The sequence below is a fragment of the Oryctolagus cuniculus genome, chromosome 8, assembly GCF_051225735.1.
Source record: "Oryctolagus cuniculus isolate XC-2025 breed Fujian yellow rabbit chromosome 8, ASM5122573v1, whole genome shotgun sequence".
NCBI classification, from domain to species: Eukaryota; Metazoa; Chordata; class Mammalia; order Lagomorpha; family Leporidae; genus Oryctolagus; species Oryctolagus cuniculus.
Window position 1 is genome coordinate 83979157 of NC_142874.1, and position 14689 is coordinate 83993845.

Here is a 14689-nt window from a genome sequence, read left to right on the forward strand (position 1 = left end):
AGAGGCAGAGAGAGAGAGAAAGAAGTCTTCCATCCACTGGTTCACTACCCAGATGGCCTCAACTGCAGGAGCTGGGCTGATCCAAAGCCAGGAGCTTCTTCCTGGTCTCCCACATGGGTGCAGAGCCCAAGAGACTTGGGCCATTTTCTACTGCTTTCCCAGGCCATAGCAGGGAGCTAGATGGAAGTGGAGCAGCCAGGACTAAAACCGGCACCCATATGGGGCGCTGGCACTGCAGGTGGCAGCTTTACCCACTAAACCACAGCAACACCCCTGCACTTTCTTTTGATTTCACTTGGCAGTAGATAGACTTTGTGTTCCCCAGGTGCTCCTTCTCTCAGAAACCATCCCGGCCCACTAATGACTAAACATTTACTTGATAATATAATCATAGCAATCACATCACCTGCATCAGTGGGTATATGTCGTTATCATCTTCAAACATGCTAATGATGTAGGTTATAGCCGAAATGACTCTTTGCCATGGCAAATAATCCATTTCCATTTTGAGATACTTGGTCAGGTTCAGAGCCACTTTATAATTTAGGAGTTGAGCTCTGAGAAAGGAAAAAAAAAAACACAGTTAATCAAAAATCATAGACTTTAGCTTTCATTCAGCTGGAAGAACTAATATGGGGATTAGCATTCCATGTTAATGAGAATTCTTTTACTAACAATTAATAAATAGCATTTTGGTGTTGAGGTCCAATCATAAAGTTTCATTTAAATTGATTAGTGCCCCCATATATTCACTAGTAATGAGAAAGACAGAAATGTAAGACACACATTTGGAAATCATTATAGCCAAATTTCAGATAAAACAAAAGCCATTTGACATACAGGTAACATTGATGAATAGTAACTTTAAAATTTTAGGTTCATAAATGGATTATAATATGCAAATGAACTAGTATCAATTTATTTTATTGAAATTATTTACATTTGTTTATGAAGGAACATGAATAAAAGTACTCATGAGTCACAAATACCAAAAACATTAAAATTAAACCTACATTTTCTTTTAAAATATCTCCTTTTCATGCATTCCCCACTAACTTTTATAAATAAAATGGATTTTTTCTTCCGGAAAATTTGAAGATACTGTTGCCATTTCAAAGTTTAAATAGTCCTATTTCTTCCCTCTTCAAAAGAATTGTAGAACTTTTTGAAATTATGCTTTCGAGATCCTGTTCTACTTCAAATTTTAGCATAGCTTTTGAAAAAAATCTTAGAAGGGAATCTTTTTTTTCCAAACTACATTTTGAAAGCTTAAAGACTAATGTTAAAATGATTCAATTTAGCAAGATGGATGTGTCAGGAGCTCTTATATTTGAAGTCATTTAAAAAATCTTTTCTTTAAAATTTTATTTTTTTATTTTTTATTCAAAACTCAGGGAGACACACATAGAGAAAGACACACAGACAGAAATCTTCCATCCACTGGTTCACTTTTCAGTTGCCCAAAACAGCTAGGGCTGGGCCAGGCCAAAGCCAAAAGCCCAGAAGTCATATCTGAGTCTCCCACATGGATAGCAGGAATCTAAGTACTTGAGCTATTGTCTGCTATTTTCCAATGTGCTCATTAACAAGAAGTTAGATCTGAGGAGGAGTAGCTGGGACTCAAAGCAGACACTCCTATCTGGGATGTAGATTTCCTGATAAGAATTTGCAGGTACTGGGGCCAGCGCTGTGGCATAGTAGGCTAAGCCTCCACCTGCAGCATCAGCATCCCATTTGGGTGCTGGTTCGAGTCCTGCTACTCCACTTCCGATCAAGCTCTCTGCTGTGGCCTGGGAAAGCAGTAGAAGATGGCCCAAGTGCTTGGGCCCCTGCACCTGCTTGGGAAACCTGGAAGAAGCTCGGGACTCCTGCCTTCAGATCAGACATTCATTTGGGGTGTGAACCAGCAGATGGAGGTCCTTTCTCCCTGCCTCTCCCTCTCTCTGTTACTCTATCAAGTAAATAAATAGAATGTTAGTAAAAAATTTTTAAAGAATTTAGATTGCTTCCCCCAATCTATTTTATCTTTTTCTAAGTGTAAGTCACCTTCATTTTATAGGGAAAAAAAGTCAAATTCCCTGAAAAGCCCCTTAGCTCTGATCAGCCCTGGAGCACCATGGCTTCTTTCTCTTACCCTTGTGACCTGAAAAGGATTTCAGAGTTCTAGTCATGGAATCCTACAGTAAGCTTGGACTCACCTAATTCAATTAATTAAATCTACTGATGTCTTTTTATTAAATCAAATTATGAAGGTGCGCTTCTAGGCATTTGTAAATGCCACTCTTAATAACCTCAAGGACTCGCAGTCAGTAGAGCGGGTGAGTGTTTACACGTATGTTAACAGTTAATATCCATATTTTGGCTAAGAGGTGCATACAAACTTTTAAAAAGAAGGCTAAGGAAAACAATAATGCTTTAAATAATGGCTTCAGATATTTTAAACTAAAATTCACCAATACTTAAATGTTATTCTAATTTATCACTTAAAGAAAGGTTTATGACAAAACCTATGGTGCTTAACGTGATCCAACATCTTTCCAAAACGCACCTTGCCAAGGCAAAAGCATCATCAATAAAACTCGCACGGTCAGCAGAAGAAAAGTCCTTGGAAAAGGAAGAAAAAGAGGTAAGAAACATAATTCTTCAAGCAAAGCATATTGAAAAAATAATGTCATTAGGATGTTGTTCTTAGAACACAAATAAAGCAATTCACAACCATTGCTATTTCTTACCACGTGGTTTGAGGAAAGATTTTCAGCTATCGTGTTCCAAGTTTCTTCTTCATAATTTACACGATAAAACCCAATATGATCTGGGTTTATTTTGGCAAAAGAACTTCCACCAGAATTAGAAGGGTTCAAAATAATTCCTGTAGTAGTGAATAAACACTAATGAGAAACACAAGTACAGATACTGTAAACCCAGAGAAATGAGACCCAGAGGGCAAAAAGACAAGAAACATTAGCTCAAGGAGTCAAGTGTGATGTGGCCCCAAAGTCTAATTCTGATTTTGTTGCCTAACACTGGTATGTCACTGAAGTGGATGAGCTGAAAAATAAACAAGTAATGAAAATAGATGTCCTGTCGTCTGTTACTTCCACTTCTTACTGGCAGAAGCTTGCCAAATGGGTGAAATGATTCTGTGCCGGTCATCCTTCAATAAAAGGAAATGGTACCTAAAGAAAGAGAAGTCTGTGTCTTCTAGGATAGTCCCTATATTCTTGATCATAATGAATTGACTACACAAAGAATGTTCACTGGGGAAGCCTGGGGAGGAGGTAAAATGTAAACATTTTAAAGAATACTTTGTTTGTTAGAATCAACATTGAAGTTAATGGAAGTGGCTACTGTTAAGCAAAATAAGATTTGGAAATCAGTAATGCTTTTAAAATGTCAAAAAGACCTGCTACAGAACTGAAATGCAAATGTGACACTCCCAATTTTGTAATTCGTTTCATACTTGCTTTTCCAATTGTATTTACCTTTTTACGCTCTTCTACTTCGTTTTTCAATCAATTACATCAACTCTTTTTTTTTTTTTTCAGCAATGGATTTGTAGCATTAACTTTCTTTCTAAGGTAGAATCCAATATTTACATAGTGTTTTAGTACATAGATTCTAGAAACCCAAGACTGAAGGAACTGTGGCTTATGTTTTAGGTAAAAGATACACACTTACAATAATAGCTGTGCTCTGACATGACCAGTGTTTGCTAGCAATCCTCCTACACTTTCCAATTCATGGGCTCTTCTGTTTGCTTGGATACATACAATTTAAATATTGGTGTGGGAACAGTACAGATACTTGAGGAATTTCAAATAGTTTAATGTTGTGTCCGCGTAACGTGTGATTTTGGAAAACAGGAGCTGAGCTGGAAATAAAGCACTGAACATCAATAGAGCTTCAGTGTGAAGAACCTCATGCCGTGCTAAAGAACCCATCTTCAGAAAGTGGGACCCAGGGACAGTTTGAAGCAGAGAAACAATGTGATCAATTCTGTCTTCTAGAAGAACTAATTTTGATAGTGAGATGGGAGACATTTTGGAGAAGATTCTGGAGACAAGAAGGCTAATTCAGAGTGTGCTATAATCATCTATCTGGGGAAAGAGATGATGAAATCAGAAGGCAGGTGATGTGTCTGGGAGACTATCACACATAAAATTACAAGAAGCCCTCTACAGACTCGATGGGCACAGAGACGGGGAAACTGGCTTGCGTGGTTGGAGGTGGGGTTGCCGTTGCAGGACAGAGGAAGGGAAGTCAGTTCAAGAGGAAAGATGATTTAAATTTTGGAAGTGTTTGCAAGGCCTGGAAGATATCCAGGACACAGTAGTTTTTCATAATATATGAGTAAGCTCTTCAACAAGACAATAAGTTTCTTTAGGAACTTTCCGAGTAGGTACTTGACAAATTATAAACCCTTACCTCACTCTTGTAGTATTTATCTTTCTTTGTCATTCTCCCATGGACAGGTTGTTGAAAGGAAGCTAATCTTTTGGCAACCTTACACTTGGAATGTTTGTATCAGGAGGAGAGTCTCCTGCTAAGTATAGAGCTATATGTTATAGGAGAAAGAGCATGAACTTTTGCATCTGACAGACCCAGGATAAAATCCTTGCTCTGTGACTTACTTGCTGTGGAACTTTGGCCAAATCACTTGACCCTTCAGTGTCCCAGTTTGCCACGAGAGAAACAGGGATAAAAATCCCTCACAGGGCTGTTGTGAAGATTAAACAAGATAACACAGGTAAAGTGTTGGTTGGATTAGTTATGTGTTACGTATCCAACAGATGGTGGCTGTCCCCATTACTATGAAAGGGGATACGTTGCCAGATCTATAAATAGCGAAGCAAATATAAATAACATTGAGAAGTTCCTGGCAATCCATCTAAATACTGCAGTATTTTAGTGTGCTTTATATGTACCTAGTTAAGCCTGTCTAGAGTTACTGTGATTTTTCTCACTTTATAGATGAGGAAGCTGAGATCCAGGAAGTCAGTAGTTAAGGACTTTCCAGAACAGTTGTCAACAGCAAAGTACTGTTGGGTTGTTTAGTTACATAATGAAGTAAGTAGGACTAAAATACCAATGCCTGTTCCTGGTGGCTCGGAGAAGCAAAGGTGTATGGTTCCTTTTGTTTCTTCATTTGCCACCATTTTTTTTTTCTGACTGTAACAATTGTATGTGATCCTTATGGAGCGCTTAGAAAACGCAAAGCAAGATAAAGAACAATATCAAAATCACTCATCAAATTAATCTGTTTTTATTATCCCTCTGTGTTTCATCTTCCACATACCACACACATAATGAGAACCTACTCTTCGTGATTAATAATCCTTTTTCACTTGTAATTATATTGTGAACATCTTGCAATTTCATTTTATCTATTTAAAAATAAAAATTTGATGCCCAGGGAAGCGAGTGCCCAGCTGAGTTTGCACGTGTGTTCCAGGCCTTTGACAGGTCATCTGGGCATAGAAAGAGCAGTGCGTGTGGGAGAGCGCTGTTAGTTGTTTACCACAACGTTCTCTTCTCCTCCTGGTTCAGAGCTAGATCTTCTGTATTAGCGCCCCTTGTGGTGTGGTAGTAGCGTATGATTGAGCCTTGCCCATAAAACAAGGGCAGAAGTAATGTCTGCACTTCCTGATTCTGCCCAGATGCAAAAGTTCAAGCAAGGGATTCCAGTATCTCCAAGAGGTGTTGAGACCCCAAGAGGGAAGAAGACAGGGTTTCTAAGTCACTACTTGATGGAGAACTATTATAGGATGGATGGCAGGTCAAGAATACCTCCTTTGGACTATTCCATGAACAAGAAACATTTATGGCATCAAGCTACTGTTGACAGTTTCTAACTGCAACAATTAGACTCACTTACCTAACACAATATATCACATTATCACAGATTGATGACATCTGTAAAATAATTGATCCACCTGAACTCTCCTCTAATCCTTACTAGGTAAACTTTCTTTCTGGGAAGAGATACCTTATTGGCTGACATGAGTATTCTGGTTCACAAGGCCAGTATGTTTTATCTGTGTAAATTAACAAATTAGCATTCTTGGTTAATCTCTTGCATGTTTGGTTTAGGTGAATAAATCTTCCAAGACTTCACTGACCAGGGATGAACTCATGAATCAGCACAACTGAAGCCACCATCATCGAATCAAAGTTTGCACATTCCATGAGGCTTAGCTTGAAAAAAATAAAGTTCTCCCCTTGTTGTTTTCATATGCAAAAATCTATGTTCATCATTGTTTCTGTATTAAATATTTAAGTATGAAAGCCCTAATTGTTTAGTAGGTCTTATTTTTATGATAGTCAGAATTCGGGTGTTATCTAAACCATCCAGAATGCAGCCTCAAGTTTGGAAATTAAAATCGCCTTCACAAAGTTGGTACCATGCTGTAGGCCTTAGACCCTCTCCAGACCTTATCCTTCAGAGTCTACTTGAAAACACAATATTTTAATAAGATTGGTTATCTGATATTGTGTGACAACCTTTGATCTATCTAAATATTAGAAAGCAGAAAATCAAAGCCAAAGAAGGGGCATGATTTTGGCTTAGCAGTTAAGGTGCTGTTTGGGATGCCCACATACCATATCAGAGTGCTGGGTCATAGTCCCAGCTCTGCTCTCAATTCCAGCTTCCTGCTAATGCATACTGCTGGAAAGTAGCAAGAGTTGGCTCAAGTAGTTGGATCCTTGCCACCAACATAGGAGACCCAGATTGAGATCCCAGTCCTGGCTGTTGCAGGTATTTGGGGAAGCAAACCGAAGAATGGAAAAATATCTGTCTAAATCTGTTTCTGTATATTTCAAATAAATGTCTTTTTTTAAGTGCAAAAAGACGGTATGCTACTAAAGGTAGACTCATTGATAATAGCTAAAAATAGTAGGCAATACTAAACAGAGGCAGAGTAAAACACACAGAGGCAACTTCTGAAAGTATAGCAGTCTGGGGCAAACAAGCCTTCATTAAGCAAAGAATTAGTAAGATCTTAAGATGCACATAGCATCTTATTGGTAATAGGGCAGACAGGGGTAAGAAATATCCTTGTCTTCAAGATGCTCCCAATTTACTTGAAATGAGAGTGAAAGTGAGAGAGAGAGAAAGAGAGAAAATATGAAGTTTAAATAATGATTTTTGTTTAGAATATAAAGGTTAATACTTGGAATAAGGTTGATGAAACTGGCAGTATAAAATATATCATAAAAATGGGAAGAGAGATCCTTCAGGTCAAGTTGAAATAACCAGGACAGGGTTTGCGATAAAGATATTTTTTCTTCCTCTTAGGAAATTACATGCTGTTGTTTTTTTAATGCTTAAAATATCATGTACAATACAAATTCAAATAAAAGACCTGGGAGGAATCACACTGTTGCTTGGGGGATTTCTAGCTGATGAATCATCATCAAAGAAACCAAGAGGAGGAGGCAGGACTGGTAACACGAGCCGGTTGCCCATTCAGTACACTCAGGACACATTAGTCATCTGCACTCTGGGCTGAGAGCTGGAGATGCCGTCAAACAGGAAACAGGAACCTACTGCATGGTCTAAAAATGGAGCAGGCACTTTGAAGTAGGAAGAGCTGTCTAGTTTGCTTCTGGCTAAGTGACCAGTCATGATTCTGAAGTTTCAGATAGAGGTAGATTTGTTACCCTATCATGCATTCATTCAATAGACAATTATGAGGTGCCTGCTGGGGATGTGGAACAACAATAAGCCCCACTTCCTCAAGTGGTAAGTATTCTGTGGGGAGAGGAGACGCAGCTAAGTCAACAGTTTCAGAGGGATAGAGAGCTGAGAGCTCGCTGCTCTGTCACGTTCACACTCGCACTCTGTCCAGAGCACGCATCCCTCTGCACTTGCTCAGTCTCATCACCCATTTACACTCTACCTTTAGCTCCTGAATTCTTGGCCCAGATTTTTGGTTTTCTTTAGTAACTTTCCTTGGGCCTTCACATCTGGGCTAGTGCTCCTGGGAGTGCCCTTGGCCATCTGTATTACTGTCCCAGGTACTTATGACGGTGTTATATCTGCCTACTGACCCATCCCTAGATAATAATCTACAGGAGGGTGAGGATTGTGCTTTGTGTTTTATTTTTCTTCAGTACTATCTTCAGGCCCACTTCCTGTGTCTGACATGTGAGTTAGTTTAAAAAAAATTATTTAAAATAATTAACTCATTAAGGATCAAATTAATTATCCAAAATGCTCCACCTAACAAGTCCATGATTAGAACAATACTTATTGTGAACTCTTGAAATTTATTTCACAAGGTATTTGACTAAATTCTAGCTATAAGAAAAATTGACTTGTACAGAAACTTCATTTCATGAAAATATTGGGTAAATTGTGTTAAGGTAGATGAATTATTCATGTTTTTAAATTTGTAAACAGAAAATCCAGCAGCTCCTGAGACATTCTTCGAACCCTCAGTTAACCACAGTGATCAGTGGGGAAAAACATGTTGCAATAGTTAAACTAAATGCACTGAAAACTCCCACTGGAATCCTGACCTGCTCATTATGCCTTTTTGTCAGTGTTGTTAGACATTTTTAAATGTCTTTTTTCTGTCTTCTCCAATTTCCTTTGGCAAATGTGTTTATGAGTAAGAAAATGATCAGCAGACAACCACAAAGGAAAAATCTTGGTACTCAAACACAGCATAAACACATTTAGAATCTGGGGATTTTGGAACAATTCAGGAGAATTGTTTGCTGTTTTGTTACAATAACTGTTGGCATAAGTGATCAACAGGAAGTTTTATTTTAATAGCAATCCTGTCAAGAAGAGCTCCAGACAGGAATCCCAACTCCATAATAGCAAAACTGGAAGAGTTTATAGTAAAATAAACTTCAAAAAAATCACAAAAGAAAATCCAAAGGTGAAAAAACCCTGTTGAATCCATAGAAAAATTTTCACACAAATGCTTATAGATACATAATGGAATAAAAGTGGAGATGATCCAAATGGATAAACAAAAGATGTTCTATACACATAATGGGGTATAATTTTGCAATAAAAGGGATTAAGTACTGATAATGCTCTAACATGGATGAAATTTGAAAACATGCTAATCAAAAAGGCAGTCATACAATACTATATATATATATCATTTCATTTATAATATAAATGTCCAGAATAGACAAACCTATAGAGGCATAGAGTAGACTGATTAGTGGTTGCTTAGGGCTGGGGTGTGGGAATGAGCTAAAGAGTATGAGATTTTTTTCCAGAGGTGGTGAAATGCTCTATTATTGTCTGTGGCGATGATTTGACATGTCGGTGAATTTACTAAGAATCATCAGATTGTATACTTTCTGGGTTAATTGCATGGCATGTGAATTAAATCTCAATAATGCAGTTTTGAAAAAGCAATCTACTGGAATCAGGATAAAAATTTACTTGCCAGGAGAAATCCTATCAAATTATTATTACAGAACATTTTGCAGGAGTAAATATAAGTAAAGGCCATGTGATCTGCTTTATCCTTAAGAAACCTTGGGTGAGATTCCCCACCAAGTAGTGCTCAGAAACCAAGTCATCATGGGATTTAGTGAAGAAGTCTAGGTTGTCTTAAATAATAAACAGCTTCAAAACAAACAAACAAGTATAACAGTAAAAGCATAAATAGCAAAATTCTTAATGGAATTGGTGTTAACATCTGTCTTGTTGATTATTTTTTCAATAACCTGGAGGTCCTTTTTATTTTTTACACAACTCCAAGATTTCTCAGGTAAGGAAAAGACAAACCAATGGAGATGAAATAAAGAAACTTATTTCAAGAAGATGATTGGTCTGATTTAATGAGAGCATTTTAAAAAAAAAATGAGGCCTGTCACATAGCAATTTAATAAATTCAGTGAATTACTTATCTGATAAAAAGTAAAAAAAAAAAAAAGGAAAGGAAAGAAAGGAAGGAGAGGAGGAAGGAGAGGGAAAGGAGCACTTTAATCTTCTGATGGCTGTGTGTCGATCCTTCTTGCCATATGGGCATTTATTATTGTGTGAGTCATAGTAAATCATTAGACAAAATATCTCAAGGTAGAAAAGTTCTCATTGTAGATGAAGATTTGGAATCATCAAGAAATTATTTAATAGATGCTTTTAGCTGAAATTTACATAAGTTCCAGCTTTATTATTGCTTCTTTAAACTTATATTAGTTTAGTGTAGATCAATTCAAAGAAGAAATAAATCAATTGATAATATTTACCTCCACTTTCTGATCTATTGTAGACTATAGTACTTGATTCATTGTTCTCAGTCCATTTTACAGGAATATTCCATGTGTAACTAAAATTTGTAAAAGAGCAGAGTTTAACTTACATTGCTAAAAGATGAAAAATCCAAAATATAAAAAACAATAGAAAAGCACATATTCCTTATAACTTATAATTCAGTGGATGGTATACAATTCATACAGTTAATACAACACTCTGTAGTGATGAAGACAGGTTGTGTAACTGCCCTCAATTTCTATAAATCTATGAAAAGTAACCACTTTTATCATAGCATTAGCTAAGGATGAAGAGGATTATTTCAATAAAATGCTTTGAGGCTTTGGAATAAAGATAGTGCATAAATTGCATAGACAAAACATTAAAATACAATAATGAACATTCACACACAGATGCACACATACTCTAATGCTGTTTCTCTCAAGGAATAGAAAAGATTTTAAGAATTCCAAAGACAACCTGGAAAACTGGGAAGAAAATGACCCTGTTACAAATTACATGGCAATTCTACCACCACCACCATCCCCCAGAGCATCTTGTGCTCTTCTCTAAATACCTCTTATTTGCCATCTTCTGAGAAGCAGGGTGCTACAAAGGAAAGACCATCAGATAAACGTGTTGGGGTTTACAGTTGTTCTGTTTGGCTGCTTAGAATTTCCCACAGAGCAGGGGTGGGGCAGTTAACTTGGCAATTTGATATAATATTTACTTAACATTTTAGTCTCAAAATCTCATAAAGGAGATCTTAAATGTCTTTTTGAAAGTTTGTTCTCCCATCATCTCATATATCAGAACATGCAGGTGTTATAGAGGGAAGATGAATTGTGTACTGGTGACTGGTTTGGTTTCAACACAAAGTGGTTTTATCTGTTGACATGCAATCCTCTAACAGAGAATTAGGGTTGACATTTTTCCTTTTCAAGATGTAATAAAATTTGTGTCATCGAGGAGAATATATTTTTGCTATCTACATGAAAGAAGTAATCCTTTGTTTTATAACTATTGAAGTACCTTACTGGATAGAGGTTTTTCTCATTCCTTTGGAGTATTTTATTGCAGTGGGATGTTTTTGGCTATAAGTTTCATAAAACCAAAATCGTTTCTTGGGCCCTGCAGCAGACATTGCTGGTGCTTCACCCTTATCTCTTGAATCCCTTTATCATCTGTGTACATCCACATCCTAGTGTGCTTTGCTCCCAATGACCAACACCCAGGTATCTCTGTCAAAGGCTGCTTTCAAGCTCCCCAGGCAAGTAAAGCTGGAAGATCTCAAGAATTTACATTCTCTGGAAGTGGCCATTAGCAAAGACTGATGGTGTGAGAATTGTTCTTGATCGGTCCCTCAAGATCACTCTGAAGCATGATCTGCACCAGCTCCAAGAGTTCCCTTCAGGACGGAGCCCAATTACCCCGCCACGTCTGCTTCACACAGCCCCTTCTCTGGGCTTTCTTCCTACCTGGTCCCACTCCCACTGCCCTGCCATTCTTCCTAGAACCACTTCCCTGGGAGCCACTTGCACTTGGTTGAATACCTTGGAGTCTGCTTTTAGGGAAGTGAACTTGAGAACTCTTACAACTTCTCAAATGATGGACAAAATAGGATTAAAAGAAGCCTCCACATTTTACCAATAGAGTTCATTTTTTCACTGTCCTGATGATTAAGGGCTTCCATGTAGAATAAGATTTCATTTTCCTGATCTTTCCCCATTACTAACCTGTCTGGAACAACAGAGTAGGCAGTGTCTAGATGAGCTACATGCATGGTCAAGATTTCCCACCTTGTTCCTTCGCAAACATGGTTTCTGGGACTACAGCATGCCTAAACGTGGGCAGAAGCTCTACTTCTAAGTCATGTACAGAAATCCTGCCCCAAAGTCTTTGAGACAGTCTCACAAGACAAAAATGATAGCAGGTTAAGATGTCACTTCTATAGATTTTGAGTCATAGGATTAACCTAATCTTAGTCAAGTATCATTTTGGGGAATATAAAATGTCAAGAAATATAAATTACATAAGTGAAATCATAGAATCTCCTGTATGTTATCTAAAATGTAGGAGTGTCAAATTCATTTTTTAAAGGTAAAATTCACTATCAAACAGTCTCTAGCAGTATTAAATACAACCAATCTATTTTCTCTCAGGAAACTGGCTTTGAAGGCACCAAGACAATTCTCCTACTTCCTTTCTCCTTCCTGTGTACACTGAGTGGATGGTCAAAGCCATGCAAGTTTGCTTGATAGAGAAAGATTCCTGATGAAGATATCCATTTGGCCCATTTCTAAGAGATGGATGAGGTCTTAGTTAAAAATAACAACTTATGCATGAGTGGGCCGTTTGAATTATAAAAAGACTCTGGTCAGTGAGATTTCCCAACTCTTAGATTATTCAAACAGTAAGAAATATTTAGAGCAGGTCATTCAACTCATAGCACAACCTCATTGACCACGATGGCTACCAAATGGGAATATACTTGAACAGACAACAGATGAGCATGAGGGCTGGGAAAGGACTACTTCCTTTCTGGATGCATGAGGCTTTATTTTAATCACATTTTTTTTTTCAAAGCAGAAAACAAGGATCACTTTTGCTGCAGTGTGGATTTCCCTCATTTATTCAAGAGCTACCACTGACTTAACAAATGTTCTCAGCAGTGAAGAATATATCTTCCAATTTTCTTCCTAGGCACTTGTCATTTTTATATATATATATAAATGGGACTAGTATATTGACTTTATGACAAATGATCAGAAGAATTCTGTCTCTATGCATCTAAATAAAATGAAAATGGTACCTGAAAGTGAAAAAGTGTAAATATCAGTGTAGTTCTATGTACTATTTCTTGGTGAATAAAATTTAAAGATTTTTGCCATGATAAGTGATTTTATACCAGAGGATATATTAAGTTCCCATGGCAATAAAATTTTCTGTGTGGAGAGGAATTCACAACCAAGGAATAGTTAGAAAACCCAGTCCATGGACTCAAAACCAGTGCTAATGGCTTTGATTTCATAAATCAGTCAGGCAGGGACACTTACTAGGAAATTTCCCCACAGACTTCTATTCCCCAAGAGAGATTTTTTAAAAAGTTTTAACAATATCCAAAGGCTCTAAAAGCATTGATTATGGCCAATCTAATTTACTAGAATATAAAACAGTAACTATGAAAAGAACAGTGGATAGCTGTTGCCACGCTGATTACAAAAATTACTGCAATGGCTTTTGTAACTGAATCATCACCTGAAAAAAAATCTACATTTCTGTGGGGAGCAACTGGGAGCAACTCGGACTAGACTAAGTTACTGGAATTAAGACTTATTCTATGCATCTGCTCTCCCACAATATGGCGCTGAGAAGGGAGAAACAGCTTCTACACAGCTGCCTCCAGTTCAACCAATAAACTGTAGGACCTGCTCCTGATTGGAGGAGAGCAGCGTACTTGGCGTGTGGGTAGCAGAGTTGGGATTGGTGGAAGAGGACTATAAAGGAGGAGAGAGACAACATGCACCAGGAACATCTAAGGGGAACATCTATCTGAAGGAACACCTGTGCAGCCCCCGAGAGAGCCGGCCGGCGGTGTGCCGCTCCCCCGCGGAAGTGGGGAAAGTGGCTAGGGGGAACCGCCCTTCCACAGAGGTGGAAGGGTCGGTAGCCAACCCGGGAAGAACCAGCAGCAAACCCGGGGAGGGCCGAGCAGACGAAAGAACAGCGCAGGGTCCTGTGTCGTTCCTCCATGAAGACGGGGAGCAACATAATGGTGCCGTGACTCGGATAGGAAAACCTAAGAGGATAGAAAACCTAGGAGGGAAGAAACGGGAAGAAGTGGGAAAATACTGGAGAGAGAGACTAGCAAAGAGCCTAGGGAAAAGCCGGACAGAAAAGGTGCCGGAAGAAGCTATCAAAAGCCTAGGCATAGACTCAGATACGGACTACGGGGGGAAGCTGGGAGAAATCTCTAAGGTCGAAAGCGAAAGTGAAAGCTAGAACAAACAGACTCAGATACGGACTGTGGGGAGAAGCCAGGAGAAATGAGAGGGGAATGTTGTTGGAAGAAAAGTTAGGAAACATACCGGGTAGAGAAAAATGTTAGGGAGGATGAAGCCGCGGGGGCAGGCCGAGGCGGAGACGTAAGCCAGCTTGGGATTCGTCAAGTCAGCCCAGGGAACAAAAGGCGAAAAGCTAAAACTAGAGGTGGACGCGTAAGCCAGGTTGGAATCCGTCAGATTAGCCTGGGGAGCAAAAGACGGGAAGCCAAACCATAAGGCGGAGACGCGTAAGCTAGGTTGAATTCGCCAGGTTAGCCCGGGGAACTTAGATTGAATACCGGTGGCGGAAACGTAAGCTACGCTGTGTGACTCGCGTAAGCCGCCACGTGCAGAGAGAGCGCGCGGGGCGTGAACAGATAGGGAACGTGGGGCTAGCGCGAAGGCCGTGGTGCGGGCGCGA

General features: G+C 38.7%; 2 protein-coding genes across 2 annotated transcripts in view; one reads left to right on the forward strand and one right to left on the reverse strand.

Moving 5' to 3' along the window:
- The window catches only part of LOC138843511 (uncharacterized), a 67390-nt gene extending 61098 nt beyond the window's left edge, over window positions 1-6292 (forward strand). The window contains exon 3 of the mRNA XM_089302591.1: window positions 6091-6292. The gene's annotated coding sequence lies outside the window, so the exon portion shown is untranslated. The remainder of the gene's footprint in view (window positions 1-6090) is intronic.
- Window positions 1-14689, reverse strand: part of ENPEP (glutamyl aminopeptidase) — a 91377-nt gene that overhangs the window by 12444 nt on the left and 64244 nt on the right. The window contains exons 11-14 of the mRNA XM_002717183.6: window positions 10222-10301; window positions 2733-2869; window positions 2549-2604; window positions 407-557 (exon numbers count right to left, since the gene is read on the reverse strand). Coding sequence (XP_002717229.3) covers window positions 407-557; window positions 2549-2604; window positions 2733-2869; window positions 10222-10301 — 424 coding nt within the window. The remainder of the gene's footprint in view (window positions 1-406; window positions 558-2548; window positions 2605-2732; window positions 2870-10221; window positions 10302-14689) is intronic.